The 26,595-nt window shown below is 49.2% G+C and overlaps 1 protein-coding gene across 2 annotated transcripts in view; it reads left to right on the top strand.

The window, feature by feature from the left end:
* SPNS3 (SPNS lysolipid transporter 3, sphingosine-1-phosphate (putative)) overlaps positions 1 to 26,595 on the top strand; it is a 50,034-nt gene that overhangs the window by 9,141 nt on the left and 14,298 nt on the right. For both annotated transcript variants that reach the window (XM_066262971.1, XM_066262970.1), the window contains exons 3-8: positions 520 to 656; positions 1,250 to 1,401; positions 2,127 to 2,193; positions 2,890 to 3,038; positions 3,851 to 4,003; positions 10,887 to 11,076. In XM_066262971.1, the coding sequence (XP_066119068.1) occupies positions 520 to 656; positions 1,250 to 1,401; positions 2,127 to 2,193; positions 2,890 to 3,038; positions 3,851 to 4,003; positions 10,887 to 11,076 (848 nt within the window). The remainder of the gene's footprint in view (positions 1 to 519; positions 657 to 1,249; positions 1,402 to 2,126; positions 2,194 to 2,889; positions 3,039 to 3,850; positions 4,004 to 10,886; positions 11,077 to 26,595) is intronic.

Here is a 26,595-nt window from a genome sequence, read left to right as displayed (position 1 = left end):
CATTCTAAACCGTTCTCATTTGCTCCAAGAGGGGCCAGGTAGACCACCCATCCCTTCTGCCATCCCTCACCCTCAGCAAGGGTGTGACAACAAAGTCAGACCAGTCTTGCATCAGGCTCACAGAGGGCAGGAGTTCTGGTAAAGCTAGGGCACTGGTGTGCACTGAACACGCGTGCTCTCCATGTTCATGTCTATCTCATCTTTACACAGCCCCAGAGGGGCATGCAGGGTGGGGGTGAAAGTTATTTCCTTCACCAATGCTGGGGTGATGATCAGAGAGGTGAAGTTAGTAACCCAAGGCCACACAATGAGCAAGTAGCCTAGTTGGGATTTGACCTGGGGCCCAGATCCCTGACTTTAGGCAATGAGCTATGTGCTAGAAGGGGATTGGGGGTTTCTCTTATGCTCTCCTCTCGGCTTTGACCCACTGCCAGGATGCCCTTCTGTGGGCCTGTTGGACCCATCTGCCCACCCACCGCTGTGGGGAGATGCATGCTGCCCTTTGTCTGTCTCCTCCAGTCTTCACTGGCTGCCTGCTGCTATCTGCACCGGTGTTTGGCTACCTAGGCGACCGACACAGCCGCAAAATCACGCTGAGTTTGGGGATCCTCCTCTGGTCTGGAGCAGGCCTCTCCAGCTCCTTCATCTCCCCACGGGTAGGTGCTCTGACCCCTCCTCCTCTGGTCTGGAGCAGGCCTCTCCAGCTCCTTCATCTCCCCACGGGTAGGTGCTCTGACCCCTGCAGAGGCCCCAGAGGATCGTCCCCCACCGGCTTCCTCCCTGACCCAGCCCCATCAGAGCTGGGTGGGGCTCCTTCTGCTGCACTCCAGGCTCCAGACTAGACGGGGAATGCCTTCCAGGGCTGAAAGAGGAGCCGCTAGGCTTTCTTAACAGGAGCCTTTTTCTCTTGCATTTCCCGCTGCCCTTGGCTTTATTCCTGCCTGCTGTGCTGGGGATGGGGGTTAACAGCTACTGTCTGGGAGAGCTGGTCTGGTGAGCAAAGGCGATCCTCCGGAGAAGGGCTCCTCTGGGCTAGGGACATGCGGCAGCTGCAGGCGCCAGCAGGGGGCACCCGTGTGACTTGGGGAACTTGAGCTGGGAAGATAATGAGATGCCCCTAGCTCAATCCCCTCTTCCTCTCATGGAGGCACGTGTCTCCAAGTGCCCTCAGCCCCTCCGACAAACCCTTGAGTCCGTTGCCCGTAGGTGATTTCTGGAACTCACACTGTTCTTGTGCCTGCTTGCTCAGTATTCCTGGCTCTTCTTCCTCTCTCGGGGAGTCGTGGGCACCGGCACTGCCAGCTACTCCACCATTGCGCCCACCATCCTGGGTGACCTCTTCATGGGGGACCAGCGGACTCGGGTGCTGGCCATCTTCTACATCTTTATTCCTGTTGGAAGGTTTGTATCACCCTGCATTCACTTCCTGAGGAGGTAAACTGAGGCCCAAAGAAATCAGAACAGGGGCTGGGCTGGGAGAAGAGACCTCAGACCGGGAAGGCTGGGATTTAAATCCCAACTCTACCTCTTCCTCATTTGGTCACTTTCCCTCTCTGAGCCTCAGTTCCTCATCTGTAAATGGGGGTAATAATACTGGTGGACTGTGGAGAGGATTAGAGAGAATAAAGGTACTCCTGCCATGCTGGTACACTTCCGAAGGGGTGCGAGAGAGAAGCCTGGAAGTCCCACTGGTCCGGGCGGGGCCGGCTCTGGGAGGTGAGACAGGGAAGTGCGTTAGGGCTGGCAGTGTAACCCACGGCCTGCCGGCCTGCCGGCCTGCCGGAAGGAACAAGCGGGGTTTACAGTTAGGCCCCTGAGCTCTGACCCACGTTTCCTGAAATCACCTGACTCAGGCAGGGCTGGGCCTTGGGCAAGGGAGGAGGTCCTCATCTAGGGGGGACAGTGAACAGCAGTGCTAGGGATGGGCTAGGAGCCAGAGGTCACCAGTGACCTGACCAAGGGCAGTGGACATCTGGGCCTTACGTGGCTCACTTTTCCCAGTGAAGGGGCTATGAGCTGTAGAGAACCAGTTCCCTGGGATGGGGGCAGCTTGGCGCAGGCTGGCCTTGGGGCCTCGGGCCACCTCTCTGTCCTCACTGCCCATTCTCCTTGCCCCTCCGTGACAGTGGTCTGGGCTACGTGCTGGGGTCAGCTGTGAAGACGCTAACTGGGAACTGGCACTGGGCCCTGCGAGTGAGTCCAGCTTCCTTTTCTTCCCTTTGCTTCCCCCCTGGGCCGGCCGGGACTTTCCAGTTTCGATTGGCCTTAGACACTTGGCACAGTACCCGGCGCCCCGGGGGGTGGTCAGCCGTCAGCAGCCTCAGACGTGTGGGGCCTCCTGTGGAATGTGCACCGTGAAAGTCCTGGCCCCGGGTGCACACCCTGGCTGCTCGGCTTGCTAGCTGCGTGCACTGCAGTCACCTCCCTCTTAGGGGTCTCACTTTGCCCATTCGTAAAGCGAGGGAGTAAATGCTAGGACTCTTGAGCATTGATGAGATAGGAAGATACTGGGGCATGACTGGCGTGGCAGATGGAGGGAAAAGGGGCAGTTATGGGGGCAGCAGTATGCAGTAGTCGGGGCCACTGTAGTCAGAGCTCCAGTTCTCAGCCACGTCAGGCTCATTGATTTACTAGAATAGTGCCTGTGCTGGACAGATAGGTATTAAATCAACTCCCAAGGGGACCCTCCTCCCAGAGAGACTGTACTCTCAGATGACAGGACTATGTCAGGCTCTGTATAATCAGCACCCAGGAAATGAGCCTTCCCCCCTCACTTCTCCCCAGGGCACAGAGCACTCCAAAATCCGGGACCACAGAGAGCAGTCACCCTAGGGTCTTTGGACCATAGGAGCATGTGGCACTGAGCTTTCTGGGCCCTCCTGTCCCTAGATCATGCCCTGCCTGGAAGCTGTGGCCTTGATTCTGCTTATCACGCTGGTTCCAGACCCACCTCGGGGAGCTGCTGAGAAGCAGAGGGAGGTGGCCATGGGGGGCCCGAGGAGCAGCTGGTGTGAGGATGTCAGATACCTGGGAAGAAAGTGAGTGTTCTTGCTCCTTCCTGCTTGTCACCAAAGACCCCACTGTCTGTCTCAGCATCCCTGACCTCCCCCTCTCTGCCTCCAGGGAGCTCTCTGTGACTGTCCAATGTGTCCAATATTCGCAGCCCCCTCTGAGCTCCTATGCATCAACTGAAATGTCCCTCCCTCACATGTGAGAGATACGGGCTGGGACGGAGGGAAAGGGAAAGGAGGGAGGTAGCGTGAGTTCCAGTCTTGGCTCTGCCACTGCCTTATTCCTGAGTGACCTAGGACTTGGAGCCTCACTTCCCTCATTTATTCAATGGGCGTGATTCTCCAGCCCTGCCTGCTTCTCGGGGTTGCTGAGAGGATGCTGGGAGTTAATCTCTTACCTCTCTGAGCCTCGTGGGAGGGCATCTATCCTCTGTTCCAGGCACGGTCGGGGAAGTAGACAGGAGTCAACCCCCAGGCCTCATGATTGACCAGAATGTGAGGCACAGACAGGACCCAGCTCTGGTTGTTGCAGAGCCATGAGAGCAGTGGAGGGCACTCAGGACGGTGGGGGCAGCTTCCTGGAGGACGAGGTATTGGATGTGGTCCTTTCAGGATGGGGAGAGCTGGTCTTAAAGGGAGGACGGAGGAAGACCGCACATGAGTAAAGGTGTGGCGGTGCAGTGGTAAGGGCATGCTGGGAAGGATGCAGAGCCTGGAACCCACCTGAGTGCCCAGATGACATAAGTGCCCAGAGATGGGAGAAGAGAAGGAAACAGGAGCGGACACCCCCTGCAGCCCCAGCCCTCACCCAGCTTCAGCTAGGGCGATTTCTCTTGCAGCTGGAGTTTTGTGTGGTCGACCCTGGGAGTGACAGCCATGGCCTTCGTGACTGGAGCGCTGGGCTTCTGGGCCCCCAAGTTTCTGTTCGAGGCCCGTGTGGTGCATGGGCTGCAGCTTCCCTGCTTCCAGCAGCCATGTGACAGCAAGGACAGGTGAGGGGCCTCTGGGAGCCCTGGGCACCTGGCCCTGGTTAGGGGGGCTCTTGATCGGGAGGTCTCTGGAGGTTCTGAGCCCCCAACTCCATCTGTCTGGCACATGGTGCTCTGTGAAGACCCCAGAGCTGGGCAGCTGGCTGGCTCTGGCTCTGGCTGAGCCCCTGCTGCTCTGGGTGTGCAGAGGCAGCTCCCTTGTCTTGTCTGGGCCCCGTCCCTGTTTCCCCTGCTGCCCTGGGTGTGCAGAGGCAGCTCCCTTGTCTTGTCTGGGCCCCGTCCCTGTTTTCCCACTCTTGGACTGCTGTGGAGGTCCAGAAAGCATTTGGAGTGGGGGTGAGAATGATGGGACTCTTAAGCAACGTTCTTTCAAAGAGACCCATAGTGTGAGTTCCTCCCATTTTACAGATGGCAATCTGAGGTACTGCGAGGCCTCATTACTTAACTGGCTTAGAGATTTCACTCATACATTTGTTTGTTCTCTACCGCATTTGAAGCACTGAGAATCCAGGAAAGCTGCTGGATGGGTGGGGAGGTGGAGGGCAAAAGCCACCCAGAAGGCAGGTTCTCTGCTCTCAAGGGATGTCCTCCCCACTCCCTGCCCCCTTGCCCCGTTCTCCGAGGACTCAATGACCTGACTGAGAGGGCACATCTCAGTCCTCTCTTATTTTCTCCTCCTTGAAACCCCTAATCCTAGTCCCCCCCCCTCTCCAGCTGATGCTTTTCAGTCTCCTGTGGTGCCCTCCTTCCCTCTGACTGCCTCATGAGCTGTTGTGAGTCCCCACAGCACCAAGCTCTGTCCCTCTTCCCAGCAGCTCCACAATTCCTGGAGATTCATTGACATCAGTTCTCTGCCAGCAGCTCATCTCTCTCCTTCTCCCCAGCCTCCTCCTCATTCCCAGATGACCAGAGAGAGAGCTTCATGTAATTTCTAGAATGACCTATGTCCTCTCACTTGTTTGCACCTTTGCCCAAGCTATGCCTTATTCCCATAGCTCCCAGCTCCCTTCCTTTTTTTATTGTTACTTATTATTATTATATTATTATTATTATTATTATTATTATTATTATTATGTGAGAGGCAGGAGGCAGAGAAACAGACTCCTGCATGCGCCCTGACCGGGATCCACCTGGCAATGGGAGATGCTCTGCCCGTCTAGGGCCGTTGTTCGGCAAGTGAGCAATTTTAGTGCCTGAGGCAAGGCCATGATGCTATCTTCAGCTCCCGGAGCCAACTTGCTAAAATAAGCTATGGCTATGGGAGGAGAAGAGAGAGAGAAAGAAAGAGAGAGAGAGAAGGGGAAGGAGGATGGGTTAGAGAAGCAGATGGTTGCTTTTCTTGTATGCCCTGACCAGGAAATGAACTCAGGACTTCCACATGCTGAGCTGACATTCTACCGCTGAGCCAACTGGCCAGGGCCTAATTGTTACTTTTTTTTTTTTAGATTTTATTTATTCATTTTTATTGGAGAGAGAGAGAGAGAGAGAAAGAGGAAAGAGATAGAGAGAACAGAGGGAGGAGCAGGAGTATCAACTCACATATGTGCCTTGACCAGGCAAGCCTGGGGCCTTGAACCAGCAACCTCAGCATTCCAGGTCGATGCTTTATCCACTGCGCCACCACAGGTTAGGCTCATTGTTACTTTTTAAGCTTTAACTTTACTTTAGGTCCTGACCTATGCATTCTACATGAAAAACCCTCTGAGGTTTTATAATAATTAACTGTTATTATTCTTGTATTACAAATGAGGAGAGGTTAAATGACTTGTCCAAGGCCACAAAGCTAACAAGTAGTAGAGCCAGGATTCAAACCCATCTGATTCCAAAGTTGGTGATTTTAGGCATCACATCCTATTGCCTCTGGAGACTGCCTGTTCCTATTAATTGATTTTAACACCTCTCCACTCAGCTGGAAGCAGCTTCCTGGCACACACACCGTGGGTGCTCAGTGTAAATGAGTGAATGATTCAGATGAGACTGCCATGCTTGTCTTGGTGTCACAGTTAGATTGTTATCTCCCTGGAGGCAAAGACTGGGTCCTAAAAACCCCCACAGCGGCTTGAAAAGTGGGGTAAAAATAAGGCTCAATTCCACCTGAGGCATTAACTGGCTGTGTTTTCCCTGGGCAACTCAATTCCCCCGTTCTCAGCTGACCTCAAAATCAGGCTGAAACCAAGGTTGGCTTCTTTCTTTCTTTCTTTCTTTCTTTCTTTCTTTCTTTCTTTCTTTCTTTCTTTCTTTCTCTTTCTTTCTTTCTTTCTTCTTTCTTTCTTTCTTTCTTCTTTCTCTCTTTCTTTCTTCTTTCTCTCTTTTCTTTCTTTCTTTCTTTCTTTCTTTCTTTCTTCTTCCTATCTTCTTTCTTTCTTTCTTTCTCTCTCTCTCTCTCTCTCTCTCTCAAATCAATAATTTTTTTAAAAAGGCAATTAAAAAAAAACCCAGAAATTAATTTTCTGAGAAGTCTTAAATGGTTTCACTGGGCCAAAATCAAGTTCATCAGGGCACACTCTCTTGGGAGGCTCTATAGGAGACACTTTTCTTTTGTTTTGTTTTTTTGCATTTTTCTGAAGCTGGAAATGGGGAGGCAGTCAGACAGACTCCCGCATGCGCCCGACCGGGATCCACCCGGCATGCCCACCAAGGGCGACGCTCTGCCCATCTGGGGCGTTGCTCTGTTGCATCCAGAGCCATCCTAGCTCCTGAGGCAGAGGCCACAGAGCCATCTTCAGTGCCCGGGCCATCTTTGTTCCAATGGAGCCTTGGCTGTGGGAGGGGAAGAGAGAGACAGAGAGGAAGGAGAGGGGGAGGGGTGGAGAAGCAGATGGGCACTTTTCCTGTGTGCCCTGGCCGGGAATCGAACCCAGGACTCCTGCTCGCCAGGCCGACGCTCTACCACTGAGCCAACCGGCCAGGGCCGGGAGACACTTTTCTTGCCTCTTCCAACTTCTGGTGGCTGCTGGCATTCCTTGGCCTGCGGCTGCATCAATCCAGGTTCTACATCCACAGACAAATGGCTTTTTCTTTTCTGTCTCAAATCTCCCGCTGCTTCCATTTTTTTCCTAAACTTATTTATTGATTTGAGAGAGAGAGAGAGAAACATTAATCTGTTACTGTATGTGCCTTGACGGGGGATTGAACCTGCAACCTTTGCGTATCAGGATGATGTTCTAACTAACCAAGCTATCCAGCCAGGGCCTCTGCTTCCTATTTATAAGGACACTTGCGGGTAGATTTAGGGCCCACTAAATAATGAAGGATAATCTCTCCATTTCAAGGTCCGTAGTGTAATCATATTTTGTCATATGAGGTAACATTCACAGGTTCCAGAGATTAGGACATAGACACCTGGGGGGCCATTATTCAGCTTAGCACACAATGAATAGAAGGTCCCAGTACTGAGGTTCTGCACAAACCCCAGCTATTAATATACCCTCTGTGGTGAGGATAAGCCTCAGGGTGAAGGTGGGGTGAGGGCAAAAAGTTGCAGGACACAGGATTCTAGCTTAGATATAAGAAAAACTTCCCATCCTAAGAGCTCACCAGATAGAAGGGGCTACATGGGGGTAGTGAGCTTACCACCTCTGAGAGTAGGTAAGTAGAAGTTGGACAGCTATTTGCCAGGACCACTGTGCAGAGAACCAGCATAGAACTTGCAGGCCTTTAAGACTCCTACTCGCCTGACCAGGCAGTGGCGCAGTGGATAGAGCGTTGGACTGGGATGCGAAGGACCCAGGTTCGAGACCCCGAGGTTGCCAGCTTGCTTGCGGGCTCATCTGGTTTGAGCAAAGCTCACCAGCTTGGACCCAAGGTTGCTGGCTTGAGCAAGGGGTTACTCAGTCTGCTGTAGCCCTACGGTCAAGGCACATATGAGAAAACGATCAATGAACAACTAAAGTGCCACAACAAAAAACTGATGATTGATGCTTCTCATCTCTCTCTGTTCTTGTCTGTCCCTATCTGTCCTTCTCTCTGACTCTCTCTGTCTCTGTAAAAAAGAAAAAAAAAGACCCTTACTCTTGGCTCTGAGAGTCTGATTCTGCAAAGGCCTTGTGAGGTAGAGGAGCCTGATGGCTGGGTGTGTCCTACAGTCACACCTTCTGCGCAGAGGTCTCCCCTGTTTACACTGCCTGTCTGAATAATCAATCCTAAGTCTCACAAGGTCTTGAGAATTTGCTAAGGCCGGCTCAGAGCAGGACTCAGATGCGGATAACATTCATCTGGGATTCAGGGTCACTTGACTGGGCTGAGCCAGAGCTTTACCCAGCTTGGAAGAGTGGGAAGGTTCAATGAGTACCTCTAAGCTGCCTAAGGACCCACATGCTTCAGTAGGCAGAGGGCCAGGAGGCCCTGGCTCTGCCTATGAGGGGCTGGCTGTGTGACCTCAGGCAGATTCCTGCCCTTTCTGGGCTCTATGCTCTCTCCTATAAACCAATGAGGTGGGGCAGAAGGACAAACCCATAGTCCTCAGCTAATTGAATAAACATTTTACAGAAGTTGTTTAGAGAAGAGGTATTTTTTATGACACTCGATTTGTCAGTAGCCATAGTGTTGCATCTGTCACATTCTTTCTTAATTTTGGTGGGAGCCACCATGAAGGTAATACATATCAGGGCACCTGGCTATTTTATGCACATGTTTGAGTTTGGGAGGGAATACTGGCCAGGCAGAGAAGGTACATGGGTGGAAGGTGGGTAATGGTACTTGAGGCCAAGAGAAGAGTGTGGGCCAAGGCAGGGAAGCTCGAAAGTGTAGGTTGAGTTTAGAGAATTCCCAGTCATTCGCAGAGGGAGAGAGGGAGAAGAGAGGGAGGTTCCACAGGTCTTCAGGGACCAGTCCCGCAGCGCTGACCATGAGCTTGCCCTGAGGACAACAGGGGGCCACTGAGGGGCTGGAAAGGTTACATTTGTGTTTTCAAGAGTTCACATTGGTTAGTCCTTTTAATAAGAGGCTTGGGAGAGCAGGATGACTAGGAGATGAAAATATATATTCAAATCCTGCCTCTGTCACTATTAGCTGGGTAATCTTTTTATTTCTTCTTAAAAATTTTTATTTATTCATTTTAGACAGGCAGGAGCAAGGAGGGGGAGAAACAGAGAGAGAGAGAGAGAGGGAGAGAGAGAGAGAGAGAGAGAGAGAGAGAGAGAGAGAGAGAGAGGCAGGGGAGGGCCAAGAAGCATCAATTCCCATATGTGCCTTGACCAGGTAACCATAGGATCTCAAACCAGCAACCTCAGCATTCCAGGTCGACACTTTATCTACTGTGCCACCACAGGTCAGGCTTAGCTGGGTAATCTTGACCTTAACCTTCCTTTCTCAGACTAACCTTCCCCATTGTCCACCTGGGAATTCTGGAAGGTCTCAATGAGCTCATTTGCTCAATATATAAATATATCTCTTGTAGTCTAGGCTCTATCCTCCCAGCGTAGAGTCAAGAAAGTAAAACAAATCTGTTCTCTGTTCTCCAGTAATTCACAGCTAATAAGTAATAATTTTGATGACAGAGAAACAGAAAGTGCTATGGGAACTGAAGGAAGTGAAGGAATAAAGCAAAGGGCCAGGGGAAGGCATCTCCAAAAAGGAGATAATTGTGATGGGTATTGAAGGATGAATAAGAGTTCATTCAGTAGGTGGAAAAACTAGTGAAAAGTGTCCAGATGGAGGCATAAAAGAATGAAGTGAGGATAATAACTAGTTTGGAGCTGGAGGTTGGGGTTGAGGTCAGGCAGGGTCAGATCATAAAGGGCCATGTATGCCACCAGTGGGCACCAAATCTGGTAGATGTTTGAGATCCGGTGGAGAACTTTAGGCTGGGAATGGGCAGGGGCAGTCAGATCTGTGTTCTAGAGAGCACCTTCTGGGGACCTGTCTTGAAATTGTATTGAAGGGACAGGTTTCCACAGGAGGAAGGTGCAAGAGGGGCCAGGTGGAGTTGCAGGAGGTCCAGGAGTAGGAGGAAAAGGTGGTAAAGTTAGGAGGGGGCTGCTTGAGAGTGTTCAAAGACAGAGATCGGAAGATGGGATTCAAGGAGGGAGAGTGTCAAATGCCTGGATAAGGGCCTAGTGTATCATAGGCGATCAAAAAATAAATGTTCAGGCCCTAGCCGGTTGGCTCAGCAGTAGAGCGTCGACCTGGAGTGCGGGGGACCCGGGTTCAATTCCTGACCAGGGCACATAGGAGAAGCGCTCATTTGCTTCTCCAACCCCCCCTCCTTCCTCTCTGTCTCTCTCTTCCCCTCCCGCAGCCAAGGCTCCATTGGAGCAAAGATGGCTGGGGCGCTGGGGATGGCTCCTTGGCCTCTGCCCAAGGCGCTAGAGTGGCTCTGGTCGCGGCAGAGCGAAGCCCCGGAGGGGCAGAGCATCGCCCCCTGGTGGGAAGAGCGTCGCCCCTGGTGGGCGTGCCGGGTGGATCCCGGCCGGGCGCATGCGGGAGTCTGTCTGACTGTCTCTCCCCGTTTCCAGCTTCAGAAAAATATAATAAATAAATAAATAAATGTTCACTTGCTTCCATTCCCATTGGAAGTGGGGGCTAGAAGGTGAGACGGTTGGGGCCACACTGGGACTGTAGAATTGAGTTTTCTGACTGGGATAGTTTTGGGTGGTGAGAGCTTGGAGCAGGTTACTGGAGTTGAGGAAGGCTGGAAACTGGTGCTGGGAAGATCACCACATGGGCCAGTGGCATCCCCAGGATGAGGCAGGAAAGAAAATGAGGGGAGAGTACGTGGGTCCCTGATCAGGCTCCCAGTGACCTAGGTCCTAGGAGCGCTGGTTAGGAGGCAGGGGAAAGGGCCCACAGCCACATTCCTTTTGGGTGGCTGGATCATGCACAGGGACTATCAATCCCTATTCTGACCCCACCTGCTGACCAACCCCTCTCTGTTCTTTCCCATCAGCCTGATTTTTGGGGCAGTGACCGTTGTGACTGGGATCATTGGGGTTTTTCTGGGAGCAGAAGCTTCACGGAGATACAAGAAAGTCAACCCACGGGCTGAGCCCCTCATCTGTGCCTCTAGCCTGCTTGCTGCAGCCCCCTGCCTCTACCTGGCTCTCATTCTGGCTCCGACCACTCTGCTGGCCTCTTACGTAAGTGAGGGCCCATTGGAGGTGGGGGTGAAATGGGTTGGGTAGAGAATTCCTGCCTTATATAGACTTATACTGTGTCAGTTCTTTATGTACATCATGTGTATCAGTTCTTCCAGTTGGAGCTTGTTACCCCCATTTTACAGATGAGTTATCTGAGGTTGACCAAGAGTTATACATATAGGAAGGGGAAGAACTGAGATTTTAGCCTAAGACTTTCCAGCTCTGAGCTCCTGGTTAATGCTTTGACTGGAGATAATAAGACTCACTTATCCCTAGGACATGAAGGAATAAGGTGATTCTTTCTAGGTTACAGATGAGGAAAGTTTGGCCATAACCAGTGCAGACACTGCTTTAAAGGTGACCATTGTGGCCTGACCTGTGGTGGCGCAGTGGATAAAGCATCGACCTGGAAATGCTGAAGTCGCCGGTTCGAAACCCTGGACTTGCCTGGTCAAGGCACATATGGAAGTTGATGCTTCCAGCTCCTCCCCTCTCCTCTCTCTCTCTCTCTCTCTCTCTCTCTCTCTCTGTTTCTCCTTCTCCTCTCTAAAATGAATAAATTAAAAAAAAAGGTGACCACTGTGATAATATAGCATCTTCCAGATCCATGACCCATATGTCTCTTCATGTGCCTCGCAGTCTGACTGTACCAGTGACAGGTGCTTTCTCCTCCCAGCCTTTGCTTGTGTCCGTTCCCTCTGCCAGGGGCACCATCACCTCTGGGCATCCTGAAACCCTTCTCCTTCTGCAAGACACAACTCAGAAACCACCTCCTTCAAAAGCCTTTCCACACTACTCTCTGTGTCTGAATTCACTGTTCCCACTTGGGCTCAGTGCATGTTTGGGTCTCAATAAGCACTATGACGTAAGGGTGGGGCTGTATCTGCATACACACATACATATGTGCAGCAGTGTCCCTACCTCCCCAAAGCCCCAGCCCTGGCTGTCCCACCCAATGGGAAAGGGCCGCTGATTCTGGGAATTTGGCTCCAGCCTCACTTCAATCAGACAGGCTTGAGCTCCCCTCCCCTGCCCTTACCTGGCCCCAAGGCCCTGGGGACACACCACTGTGGGCACTGATGCCCCTGCACGTGTGTGCAGGGTTCACTGAGCAGACTGGACTTAGAAATCAAATCAATCACAGCTTTGATGTTTTCCTGCCAGTTTGGGTGAGTCTCCTGCCAGTGACCAGACCCCAGTCACACTCATGGACTAAAAAACCAGTCCCATTTAAGTCAAAACTTCGGTTCTACTTCCCAATAAAGCTTCTATCCAGGCCCAGAAAATTGCACTGGGAAGAGGGGGAAAGGGGCGCTCTAGTCAGTTCTGTTCTTGTTCCAGCTCTGTCCCTCGTGCCTGACACCGCCCCTTCTCCAAAGTCCTGACCCATCCATGGTTGGGCAGGTCAGGAAGGATGACGGGAAATGGGAGTTGTTTGTGTCCAGAGTTGTTTTTGCCATCAGTGCCCTCCAAGTGAATGTGGCCGATGCCCAGATGCGGGCTGACTCCTTTCTTGGGGCACTTTTGTGGGTTTTAGACCCCTGGCCCTGGCTTTAGCATTTTCAGTTCCTTGCTCCAGACGACACAATCACCTCTGTCCTCTCCCATCTTCTCCTGTGCTCCTCTTCAGGTGTTGCCCTTCCAGCCCTTCCTGCTAGACTCTGTGTCCCTGGACAGGATGACCTTCCAGTCTGTCTCCTCTCTAGTGTTCACTTAACTCTCTGGATGAACCCAGGAGCTGCCTCCGCCCTGCCCTCTCTCCTCACTCCGACACTACAGGCTGCTTCCTCTGGCACTCCTGCCCTCAGCCTCCCCTTAGGAAATAGAGTCCTTTTTTTTTTTTTTTTTTTTTTTTTTTTTACAGAGACAGAGATTGAGTCAGAGAGAGGGATAGACAGGGACAGACAGACAGGAACGGAAAGAGATGAGAAGCATCAATCATTAGTTTTTCATTGCATGTTGCAACACCTTAGTTGTTCATTGATTGCTTTCTCATATGTGCCTTGACCGCGGGCCTTCAGCAGACCGAGTAACCCCTTGCTGGAGCCAGCGACCTTGGGTTCAAGCTGGTGGGCTTTTCCTCAAACCAGATGAGCCCGCACTCAAGCTGGCGACCTCGGGGTCTCGAACCCGGGTCCTCTGCATCCCAGTCCGACTCTCTATCCACTGCACCACCGCCTGGTCAGGCAGGAAACAGAGTCCTTTTGTTTTTTTAGAAACTGGCCTGGAGTTCTGCTTTTCTTGGGGCCAGGGTGGGGTCTATGATTGCGAGGGCTCGCTATATATATATTAATTGATTTTAGAGAGAGAAATAGGGAGAGAGAGAAACATCGATTTGTTGTTCCACTTATTTATGCGTTCATTGTTGGTTTTTGTTTGGTTAATTTTTTACATTGATTTGAGAGAGAGAGAAAAGGACAGAGGAAGGGAAGAAAGAGGGCAGAGAGAGAGACAGATAGAGATAGAGAGAGAGGAGCATTAGCTCGTTTCACTTAGTTGTTCATTTAGTTACGCACTCACTGATTGCTTCTGGCTGTGCCCTGACTGAGGGGTCGAACCTGCAACCTCTGGCATGCTTGGTTGACACTTTATCCACTGAGCAACCTGGCCAGGGCCCATTGGTTGATTCTTGTATGTGCTCTGACTGGGGATTGAACCTGCAACCTTAGCATATCAGGTCTATACTCTTAACAACAAAGCTACCTGGCCATGGTGCCCCGGGAACCATGTTTTCCCAAAGCCAGGTGACATGCTTCCAGATGCCCCAAGGGTGCCCTCTGTGGATGCCCCTCCGGTATTCCTGGTGCAGGACGGTCAGCATTTCACTGGTGTCCAGGCAGGGAGAAAGGCAGGTACCCTTACTGGCAGGTACTGCCCTGTCTGTGGGTGAGTTGCTCAAGGCCCCTCACTCAGCTTCCTCATTCTTTTTAAAAAAATTATTTATTGACCTGTGGTGGTGCAGTGGATAAAGCGTCAACCTGGAAATGCTGAGGTCGCCGGTTCGAAACCCTGGGCTTGCCTAGTCAAGGCACATATAAGAGTTGATGCTTCCAGCTCCTCCCCCCTTCTCTCTCTCTGTTTCTATCTCTCCCTCTCTCTCTCCTCTCTAAAAATGAATAAATAGCCCTGGCCGGTTGGCTCAGCGGTAGAGCGTCGGCCTAGCGTGCGGAGGACCCGGGTTCGATTCCTGGCCAGGGCACACAGGAGAAGTGCCCATTTTCTTCTCCACCCCTCCACCACGCCTTCCTCTCTGTCTCTCTCTTCCCCTCCCGCAGCCAAGGCTCCATTGGAGCAAAGATGGTCCGGGCGCTGGGGATGGCTCTGTGGCCTGTGCCTCAGGCGCTAGAGTGGCTCTGGTCGCAACATGGCGACGCCCAGGATGGGCAGAGCATCGCCCCCTGGTGGGCAGAGCATCGCCCCCTGGTGGGCAGAGCTTCGCCCCTGGTGGGTGTGCCGGGTGGATCCCGGTTGGGCGCATGCAGGAGTCTGTCTGACTGTCTCTCCCTGTTTCCAGCTTCAGAAAAATGCAAAAAATAAAAAAAATTAAAAAAAAATAAAAATGAATAAATAAAAAAATTATTTATTGATTTTAGAGAGAGAGGGGAAGAGAGAAAGAGAGAGAAAGAGAAATATTGATCTGTTCCCGTATGTGCCGTGACCAAGGATTGAAACTGCATCTTTTGCATATCAGCATGATGCTCCAACCAATCACGCTTCAAATGTACCCTCCCCAGTTCGAGTCTCCAGCCTCTTATACAAGCTGGGGGGCCACACAGGACAGTTCTGTTTCTCTCTCTGAGCCCTGAAGGTGTGTCCGGCACCTCTCTTAGGTGTGGTGCCGGACCTTGAGCCTTCAGCCTTGGTTGGGTTTCTGCTGCAATTCCTGGAGAGCAGACAAGTCCTGTTAGCATTCCTTCCTACCTCTCTCTGCCCTTATCTTGTCTTTATCACACCCTCGTGGAGAAGGGTTTTTCTCATGCCCACGTAATAGATTGGAACACTGAGGCCCAGAAACAACAACACAAATAGCAGAACAGACAAAATTCAAACTCAGCCCTGCAAATTGTAAAGTCTGTGTCCTGCACGCTCCACTGACCCTTGTCACCCCTATGGGAGAGAAACGGCCTGTGTACACTAGGCACCAATAGATGCCTTACTGTTTATTGGCCAAAGGAGCAGAAGAGTGACTGGGACCATCATCTCCAGCCAGTGGGAACCGAATGGGCCTGCCCTTGCAGGCAGGCTGAGGCCCAGGCAGATGGAGGCCCCATCAAAGGCCTGTCTCTGCATCAGCTGGGGCCGCAGACCCCCTGCCAGCTCTGCTTCTGCCACTGTCTTGGTTGGCTCTGGGAGGCAGTTCCTTGGCGGTACGTTGGAGACACAGCTGTCCCTCCCCCCCCCCCCCCCCACTGTCTGGCACATTTCCAGAGCTGGATGGCTCATCTAGAAGTGACATTGCATCTTGGCTGACGACGCCAGCTGGAGACACTGTTCTCGAGGCCTGCACTGGGGGTGAGGGGCTGAGGACAGGAAGGCAGGCGGGGTCAGGAGGCATCAGTCTTCCAGTGCTGGGAAGCTGCTTCTCCCCGTGGCTTGTGTTTGTCCCTGGCATGGTGCCCAGCTGTGCTGCTCCCCCATGGCCAGGTCTCCAGCCTTGCAGAAGTGGACAGCTTCTGCTGGACCTCCTGATGGACCCCCGCCTCTATAGCTCAGTCTGTACCTCGGAAGGCCATCTGAATGCTTAGACTTGAGATTACGGCTCTGGTTCCTTCCCCCCAACATAATCATAAAACCCTTAATACCTCCAACCTACTGTCTTCTCTCAGTCCCCTCTGTTCTTTCCTGGCTCATGCCTCACTGTCTCTCTCCAAGAATGTTCTGGGAGCCATCTTCCTGGTTTCCTTGCCTTCCTGCTCACCCATGACAATCGGTGCTTTCCACACTGCCAGAGTGACTCCATGGACCTTCCCTGCTCCAAAGCCTTGCATGGCTCCCCAGTGCCTCTGGGACCATGTCAAACTCTTCATCCTAGAGTTCAAAGCCCCTCACAAATAGTTCTGACAATCTTAGTAGTCTTATCCTCATTCAGTCCTGCCATGCAGGTCCCCTCTCAATTCCCAGGACACGCCCCATGCTTCCCACATCTGGGGCCTCCCTCTACCCCTACTCCTTCTCCATATGCCTGAGTCCTTCTGGGCCTTCAGCAGCAGGCCTGAGCACCATCTCTCCGTGGAGCCTTCCCTGATTGGTGGGCCTGACTCTCTCTCCATCCTCAATGCTCCTCAGCTTTGTCTTCCTTGGTTCATGGTTATTTATACTTTGACCCCTCTCCCAGCAGGTCCTAGGTTGGTTCTGATCTTTCTCAGCACTCCAACCTGAAGCAAAATATCAGGCACTTGGGGTGGGTAGGGGTAATCACTGCTTGCTGAGTAAATGGTTGAATGACTAGCTATTTGCATTCATTTATTTATCCAATAAATATTTATTGAATGCCTATAAAGTGGCATGCTAGTTGAAATGCTATGGATATTAGCAATGGATAAAATAGACTAAAACATCTCTGCCCTTAGGGTGCTTACATTCTAAGTAGGGGAAATAGACAACAGGCAAGATAAATAAGTAAAGTTCATAGTATTTCAGATGATCATAAATGCTTAGAATAAATAGAGTGGGGAAGGGAGATAGGGAGAGTGTAGGGTTGCAGGAGAGGGCTTCAATTTTATGTAGTGTAACCAGAGAGACCTCACAGAGAAGGTGGTTGTTGAGTAAAGACCTGTAGGAGGTGAAGGAATGAATTATGTGGCTATTTAGGGGAACCATTTTCCAGGCAGAGAGAATAACAACTACAAAGACCCTGAAGCAGGAGTGTACCTGGTGGTTTGAAGAACAGCAAGGATACTGTGGCTAGTGTGGAGAGAGTGAAGGGAGAGACAGAGAAGAGGACAAACAGGTCCTCTGCAGACAACAGGTGATGGGGGCTGGATCACATAGACCCTGTGGGCATCAAGTGAGATCGGCTTTTACTGGGAACGAAACAGGGTTCTGAGTTAAGGAGGTGGGAGATAGGGCTTATGCCTTCTGCATCTATTGAGATGATCATGTGGCCTGTTCTTTATTTTATCAATATGGTGTATTACATTGACTGATATTGGTGTTTAACCAACCTTGCATTCCTGGGATAAATTCTCTCTTGGCCGTGGTATACAGTTGGCGTTCCATATCTATGGGTTCCACATTCATGAATTCAACCAATCTCAAGTAGAAAATACTTGGAAATAAAAAGTTTTGTTGTTGCTCACATGTACTATGTAGTTAGGCCTGCAATGATTGTGCCTGCACTGAATATGTACAGACCTTTTATTCCCCTTGTCAATATTCCCTAAAAAAATATACTATAACAATTATTGACATAGCATTTCTATTGTATTAGGTATTATAAGTAATCTAGAGATGACTTAAAGTGTACAGGAGGATGTGTGTAGCCTGTATCCAAATGCTACACTATTTTTAAAATAAGAAATCTGAGCATCCATGGATTCTAGTACCTGTTGGGGCCCTGGAACCAACCCCCTCTGACACCGAGAGATAACTGCATGAATCATTTCATATGATGCTGAATTTGGCTTGCTACTATTTTGTGGAGGATTTTTGCATCTATATTCATTAAGAATACTGGCGTGGGCCCTGGCCGGTTGGCTCAGAAGTAGAGCGTCGGCCTGGCATGCAGGAGTCCTGGGTTCGATTCCCGGCCAGGGCATACAGGAGAAGCGCCCATCTGCTTCTTCACCCCTCCCCCTCTCCTTCCTCTCTGTCACTCTCTTCCCCTCCTGCAGCCGAGGCTCCATTGGAGCAAAGGATGGCCCGGGAGCTGGGGACGGCTCTGTGGCCTCTGCCTCAGGTGCTAGAATGGCTCTGGGTGCAACAGAACGATGCCCCAGAGGGGCAGAGCATCGCCCCCTGGTGGGCATGCCAGGTGGATCCCGGTCGGGCGCATGCTGGAGTCTGTCTGACTGCCTCCCCGTTTCCAGCTTCGGAAAAAAGAAAAAAAAAAAAAAGAAAAGAAAAAAGAATACTGGCCTGTAGATTGCTTGGTAATGGCTGCATAGAATGAGTTGACAAGTGTTTCTTTCTCTTCTATTTTTTGGAAGAGTTTGTGAAGAACTTATGTTAACCCATCTTTAGGTGTTTGTTAGAATCCATTAATGAAGCCATCTGGTTCTGGGCTTTTGTTTTTGGGAAGTTTTGATTACTGACTAAATATTTACTTGGTATAGGTGAACAGTCTTTTTAAATCAACTTTGGTAGTTTAGGTCTTTCTAGGAATTTGTTCATTTTACTTAGATTGTCTAATTTGTGGCATACACTTGTTCATAGTATTCCCTTATAATCCTTTCAATTTCTGCAAGGTTGGTAGTAATGTTTCCTCTTTTGTTTTTGGTTTTAGTAATTTGAGCTTTCACTTCTTTTTTCTTGGCCAATTTAACTAAAGAGTTGTCAATTTTGCTGCCAACTTTTGGCTTTATTGATTTTTATCATTGTTTTTCTATTATTGGCCTGTGTTTAATAGAATCACTCTGGTTTCTCTGTTGAGAATAGACTTTGGGGGCAAGGGAAGAAACAGAGAGAAGAGTTAGACTGCTATAATCTGGGTCAGAAGTTATGGAGCTTGGGCCAGCGTGGAAGTAGTGAAGGTGGGGAGAAGTGATTGGGTTACAGATATATTTTGAAGGTAGAACTATCAGAATTTCCTGAGGGATTCAATGTGCTGTGTGAGAAAAAGAAGAGTCAAAGGTGAGTTCTAGGATATTGACCTGAGCAGGTGGAAGAGGGGAGACACTATTAACTGAGATAGTAAAGTGGGCAGGAGCAGCAGGGGTGGTTTTGAGGATCAACAGCATGGTTTTATATATTCTGAGTTTGTGGTGGGATGTCAATATCCAAGTGGAGCTATAGTGGAGAATTGGAAAGATACAGGGTTCTAGAGTTCAAGGGACATGACACCACCCCCAAAACTTCAGTGGGCAGGAACTGGCTGCAGTCTACCATAAAGAATATCATTAGGTTTGAAGAACCTATGAAGGTCAACATGAGAAGGGTGTCTAAAGAGGCTATGTTGAGCTTCAAAATAGCAAGAGTCACTTGAATCTCTGCCACCTATTCATTTATTCCTTCTCTGCAGATTCCAGGAACCAAAGTTCTTGCACTATCTCTGTGAGTCCTGCGAAGACCGATTGGCCCCATGATCTTCTTGGGAAGAGCACATGGAAAATTGGGCATATGTGCTAGTATGTGTGCATGCATCTAAGTGTAGATATACTCAGGTCCATGACTATGAGTGCAGATGTGTGCTCTTGTGTATTCAATTTCTGTGTACTGGTATAGTCCATTTTATATATTGGTACTGGTATAGTCCAGCTTTCTATATATTGCATGTACATGTATAGTCATTCTCTATGTGCACGGTGTGTATGAGTGTGTTCATATGTTCTGTTTTGTATACATGTCTGTGCATGAGTGTGCATATACATGTGTATCAAGGCATGTAGATAATATAATTATGTGGGATGTATGTGTGCACATGTAAGTCTGCAGCTGAGCATAATTTTTCTTCCACTGCTTTAGTGACTGAAGATGCACTGTGTGGGAAGGAGGGGTTTTTGGCGGCATCATGTGTTTGCCCCCAAATTTGTTGAAGTAGGGGCCAAATCATGCTGTATATTTCATGGCAATGAGGTTTCTTGAGCATGTAAACCTTTCCCAGGGGGAACTCACGTCCTGTGGCCCACCTGCCAGCACAGTGTTCTGTATCTTCCCTCCTTCCAATCTCTTTGGCAGGAGAACTGGACTTTTTGGCTGCTAATTGGGATCCAGACATGCACAGCAGGTCTTGGCTCACACCCTCTTCCTTGGCCTACTTCCCAAAGCAGCTGCCCTTCAGAGGAGAATGGGTTTGTACTCAGAGGAGGGACTGAGCCCAATGCAGGGGCTCCATCATCACCGGCCTGGTTGCTGGAGGACAGGGCTGAACTCTGGCAATCCCCCCTTGGGTGGGCTTTGCAGTCCAGATGGAAGGGCAGGAATGGGGGGGTGGGAGTGTGCCTGCATCACGGTGTCTGCAAGACCTGGATGCCATGCCTGCTTCTTCATCGACTAGCTCTATCAGCTAGGGCAAGATCTCGGCCCTGCTGTGCCTCAATCTTTTCAGATATAAAATGGTGGTGCTAGTACTAATTACTTCTTGGTTTCCTTAAGGAACTAAATAAATAAACTTTTGTGCTTGTTCTAGTTACGATGGATATGTAATGAAACTTAGTAGGTTAAAACAACAAAAATACATATTTGCTCACAAATTTGCAGTTTGAGCAAGGTTAGGAGTGGGGATAACTTAGCTCTTTTCCACTGGGAGTTAACAAGGCAGGATGGGGTGGGGGCTGCATCACCAAAGGCGGGGGGCCATCGGAGACCGATTCTGACTATTGGCTGAGACCTTACCTGAAGCCATTGGCTAAAACACCTGGCTATGGTCTTCCCACGTGGCCTTGGCTTCCTCATAACATTGTGGCTTGGTTCCAAGGACTATCATCCTGTGAGCGAGAGCCAGATGCAGCCATATTGTCTTTATGACCTACCCTTGAAAGCGACATAGCATGACTTTCACAGCATTCTGTTCTTCATTTGAGCTACAACTTCTCAGATTTGAGGGGAGAGAAAATAGATTCAATCTTTCGAGGGAGACTAACAGCGATCTTAAAGAGCATGTAGACATACTGCAGTGGATGTTTTGGGTAAATACAATCTGCCATAGCTCCCCAAGGGAGCTTCTCCACTGTGGTCTGCGTCCTGCTGACATCCAGCATCGTGGGAGGTGTGTCTGGGCACATGACTATGAAGCCCCCACAAATGTGAGCCATCCCCTGCCTGGGCAGGTCTCTAACTCCATGCTGCTACTTTAGTCTCACAGGTGAGAAATCTTGGGGTTCAGTCTTGACCCTCAAACCCCTGCTGGGCCTCCTGGGTTGAGGGAGCAGAGGCCTCAAGGGGCAGAGCCAAGGCCATGGTGAGGTGGTTCAATGAGCAGCAATGTTCACCTGCTTACCAAGTATTTGTCAAATACCTCCTGTGTGCCAGGGTCTGTTCCACCTCTGGGGATACAACATTAAACGAAACAGGCAAAAATATGTATGTAATGAAATAAACATGTAAATTAAATGGTATGTTAAATGGGGCTGAAGGCTGTGGACAATAACAGAGCAGGGAAGGAGGACCAGAAGAGGGATAGGGGTAGTGCAAGGTGGCCAGAGAGGCCTCACTGGGATGGTGACACTTCTGTAGCAACCTGAAGCAAGTGAGGGAGGGAGCCATGTGGATACAGGGGTAGAGTGGGGAAGATCATTCCATGTAGAGGGAACAGCAAGTGCGAAGGTCACAAAGGGCAAAGCATGGCTGGTGCATTTGAGGAAATGTGGCTGGAATGGGTTAAGCCAGGGAAGAACAGGAGATATGAGGTCAGAGGTCATGGCAGTGGGGATACAGACTATGTAGGACTCTGTATATATAATGACTTTGGCTTCAAGTGTAAGTGAAATGGAAAGCCATTAGAGGATGTCTAGCACAGATATGAAATGACCTGACTTATGGGTATATCAGTTATCTATTGCTGTATAACAAATTGCTTCAAAACTTAATGGCTTAAAAGAATTTTCTTATTTCTTGTAATTCTGTGGGTTGGCTGGACAGTTTCTCTGCTGGTGCTCACTCAGGTAGCTTCCTTTACCTGGAAGACTGGCTGGGCTGGAGTGTCCAAGCTGATCTCACTCGGGTCTGGCTGTCTGCTCCTCCATGTAGCTTCTCATCCTCCACTGGGCTAAGCCACCTTCGTCCGTGGCAGTCCCAGGGTAGCATTCCAAGAAAGCAACAGTGGGAGCTGCAAAGACCCTGAAGGCCCAGGGCAGGAACAGCCAGCCAGCATCACTGCCACCCAGTTTCCCCATGGGAGGGCACTATGCCAGAGTACAAATGCCAAGAAACGTGATTAATTGGGTGGTCATTTTGTAACATCTCCCCCGTGGTTTAATGGGGTCTCTATGGCTCCTGTGTTGATAATAGAGTGAAAGAAGACAAGGACAGAACCTGGGAAAACAATTAGGAGGCCTTCTAATGATACAGGCAAGAGATGCATGTGGCTGGGTCCAGGGCAATTATGGAGGAAGTGTGGAGAAGTGGTCAGAGCTGGGTATATTTTGGAAGTAGAATTGACAGGATTTCCTGACAGGTTGGGTGTGGAGTGTGGATGAGAGGGAGGAGTCGAGAGTGACACCAGGAGCACAAGCATGGAGTTGGCATTTACTGAGATGGAGGAGACTGAGGGAGGTGCAGGATTGTTTTGTTTTGTTTTGTTTTGGGGAAGTGACATTAGAGATTCAGTTTTAGACATCTTAAATTTAAGATGCCTCTTAGAATAGTCAACTGGAAGTGTTAAGAGGCAGTTGGGTATATACGAGTCTGAAGTTCAGGAGAGCGGTCTGGGCTGGTTATTTAGAGCCGTGCACTTGAATGAGGTCACCTCACCATGAGGGTGAGCATGGACAGAGAAGAGAAGACCAAGGACCAAGGGCCAGGGCACTCCACACATCAAGGCTGTGGCAGCGTCAAGAGCTGGGACCAACAATTCAATCTACCACTCTGTATCACGTGACTCTCCCATTTTTATCTGGGAGGAATTTAAAAAACAAAAGCAAAAACAGAAAAGCACAAGGAAGAAAATTGCAATTATCCGTATTCTTATCTTTCAGAATCAACTACTCTTAACATCCTGGCCTAGTTGCTTCCACTTTTGCTATGTAATTAGGTGACTGTCTTCCTATCCTTGTCACACAGATTTATGTTTTTAGAAATATTTTCATTAAACTGAGGTCATATGATAGTATACTTTAAATTTTTTTTTTAATTTATTTTTTACAGAGACAGAGAGTGAGTCAGAGAGAGGGATAGACAGGGACAGACAGACAGGAATGGAGAGAGATGAGAAGCATCAATCATTAGTTTTTCATTGCACGTTGCAATACCTTAGTTGTTCATTGATTGCTTTCTCATATGTGCCTTGATCACGGGCCTTCAGCAGACTGAGTAACCCCTTGCTGGAGCCAGCGACCTTGGGTTCAAGCTGGTGGGCTTTTCTTCAAACTAGATGAGCCCGCACTCAAGCTGGCGACCTCAGGGTCTCGAACCCGGGTCCTCTGCATCCCAGTCCAATGCTCTATCCACTGCGCCACCGCCTGGTCAGGCTGATAGTATACTTTTAAAAACAGATTTAGTGAGCCTGACCAGGTGGTGGCACAGTGGATAGAGCATCAGACTGGGATGCAGAGGACCCAAGTTTGAAACTCCGAGGTCGCCGGCTTGAATGTGGGCTCACCAGCTTGAGCGTGGGGTTGCTGGCTTGAGCGTGGGATCATAGACATGACCTTATGGTCTCTGGCTTGAAGCCCAAGGTTTCTGGCTTGAGCCCAAGATCGCTGGCTTGAGCAAGGGGTCACTTGCTCTACTGTAGCCCCTGGTCAAGGCACATATGAGAAAGCAGTCAATGAACAACTAAGGTACCACAATGAAGAATTGACACTTCTCATCTCTCTACCTTCCTGTCTGTCCCCCTCTCTGTCACAAAAAAACAAAACAAAACCAAAAACCAAAAACAGATTTAGTGAAATGTAATTTACATACAATTTACCCATTTAAAGTGTATAGTTTAATGGTTTTTAGTATATTCAAAGTTGTGCAATTATCACCACGTCAATTTTAGAATGTATCATCACCCCAAAAAGAAACCGTATCCATTATCAGTCGCTTGCCGTTCCTCCCCAACCTGCCCTTACGCTAGCACTAGGTAACCACAGATCTAACTTCTGTTTTTATAGATTTGCCTACTCTGGGTATTTCATATAAATGGAATCATACAATATGTTTAATTAATTTATATAAATTTACCTGAAATCAAATTTAAGTGAAATCAAAGGAATTACTTAACTTCACATTAATTTCATAACTTTGGATTTAGTGATGAATCCCAACTATGAGAGAGAATACCAGCCTTCTCATACACCTCCCTTTCTCTCTTCCCAAGCTCCTGATTTTTGTTAGTTATATTATCAGAGAACACTCACAATCTGTTCTTTAAGCATAATCTTCCCAGATTTAAATAGATGCAATGCTCATTATAAGTCTGTTGACATAGATCCTCCATTCCTGGGTTCTTTATTTTGCTTTAACTCCTAACTAGGTAGATTTTTGTGGTTAAGTAGTTTTACCCGTTTCCCCCCAATCCCTGCTACGTCCCCCCTGCCCCAGAAAGGCTAGATTGTACGCTTTTGGTTCATTTATGTTTGAAGTTGTTTTCTCCTCTTCGACTCTTGAGCAACATCTAATGGTATAATATTCTTAGCTCACATTTTCTTTCCCTCGCTACTTTGTAAACATTTGCTCCATTGTCTTTTGGCATCAAATGTTGCTATGGAGAGTAGAGTTAGCCTGATTTAAAATAAAAATCTTTCATGTTGACTCATTTATTCCATCTGGATACCTGAAAATTTTATGATTCATTCTTGAAATTCAGTAGCTTAACTAGTGTATTATTTGTATTATTTATCTCTTGCTGTGTAACAAATCACCCCAAGACCTAACTGTTTAAGACAACACACATTTATTACCTCTCAGTTTCTGTGAGTCAGGAATCCAGCCGTAGCCCAAATGGATCCTCTGCGTCATGGTTTCATACAGGCTGCAGTCAAGGCAAGGATGAGAAAATAAGAGACGGGGTCTCTGGAGCCATGCTGGGAAATGCTTACTACAGCTAGGCTGTGTCTCAATGTTAAGTATTCCACATCATAACGAAACTTCTTCCTAATAATGTTCTTCTTATTTGTTGAATCAGTACGGAGTATCTTCCTTCCTCATTTCATCTCTTTGGATATTTCTTATGTTTATTTATTATTATTATTATTATTTTTTAACTTGGGTTGGGTCATCTTCAGGGTGAGGCAAGCAAGGCATCGAGGGCACACAATTTTAGGCAGTGCTCACTCTCAGGTCCAGACTCTGCCCTTGTGCAAATTGAAAGTAAGCAGCTTCCGAAATCTGGTGACTTAGGTGCCTTGCTTGCCGCACACCTGTCTCAGCCTTGATCATCTTCATCTGTCTTCCATATCATTTACTTCTCCCTAATGTTTTCTTCTCTTTGTGTTTTTAAAATCAACAGTGAGATGATATCAAGCCTTTTCTCTATATCAGTAAGTCTACTTTCACTAATGCCTACTCTGTTTCTTGCTGTTTATAATTTATTTGTTCTGTAATTATGTCTTTTGCCATTTTGCCTCCCCTCTCCTCCATTTATTTTCTTAGGTCTGTGATATACCTTTATATCTCATCCTATGCAGGTTCAGTTCACCTTTGAACTTTTTCTTGATTGAATTAACATTCAATATAATTTGAAGCAATTATAAGGAATTTTCTTCTCCTTCTCCTAACATCTATCTTCTAAGTTGGGTTCTTTTTTCTTTTTTCTTTTTTTTTTTTGTATTTTTCTGAAGCTGGAAACAGGGAGAGACAGTCAGACAGACTCCTGCATGCGCCCGACCGGGATCCACCCGGCACGCCCACCAGGGGCGATGCTCTGCCCACCAGGGAGCGATGCTCTGCCCCTCTGGGGCGCCGCTCCGCCCAGACCAGAGCCACTCTAGCGCCTGGGGCAGAGGCCAAGGAGCCATCCCCAGCGCCCGGGCCATCCCCGCTCCAATGGAGCCCCGGCTGCGGGAGGGGAAGAGAGAGACAGAGAGGAAGGAGGGGGGGTGGAGAAGCAAATGGGCGCTTCTCCTATGTGCCCCGGCCGGGAATCGAACCCGGGTCCCCCACATGCCAGGCCGACACTCTACCGCTGAGCCAACCGGCCAGGGCCGGTTGGGTTCTTTTTTCATCCTATCCCTCTCTTTCTCTTTCTCTTTCTCTCCCCTCCCCTCTCCTCCCCTCCCCTTCCCTTACTTCTTCTTCTTCTTCTTTTTTTTTTTTTTTTTTTTTTTTTTTACAGAGACAGAGAGAGTCAGAGAGAGGGATAGATAGGGGCAGACAGACAGGAACAGAGGGAGATGAGAAGCATCAATCATTAGTGTTTCGTTGCGACACCTTAGTTGTTCATTGATTGCTTTCTCATATGTGCCTTGATCGTGGGGCTACAGCAGACCAAGTAACCCCTTGCTCGAGCGAATGACCTTGGGTCCAAGCTGGTGAGCTTTTGCTCAAACCAGATGAACCCGCGCTCAAGCTGGCGACCTCGAAGTTTTGAACCTGGGTCCTCCGCATCCTAGTCTGATGCTCTACCCACTGCGCCACCACCTGGTCAGGCTCCTTTTACTTCTTTTCCCTATCCTTCCCTTCCTCCTCCCCTTCATCTCTCCTTCCTTTTTATTTCATTTCTTTTCCTTTCCCTTTCCTTTTTTCTTTCTTCTACACTCTCTGTCTGCTGAATGCTTC

The sequence above is a fragment of the Saccopteryx bilineata genome, chromosome 2 (genome assembly GCF_036850765.1).
Source record: "Saccopteryx bilineata isolate mSacBil1 chromosome 2, mSacBil1_pri_phased_curated, whole genome shotgun sequence".
In the NCBI taxonomy this organism is placed as follows: domain Eukaryota; kingdom Metazoa; phylum Chordata; class Mammalia; order Chiroptera; family Emballonuridae; genus Saccopteryx; species Saccopteryx bilineata.
The sequence above is the reverse complement of the archived record's forward strand: the minus strand, read 5'-3'. Positions and strand labels throughout refer to the sequence as shown.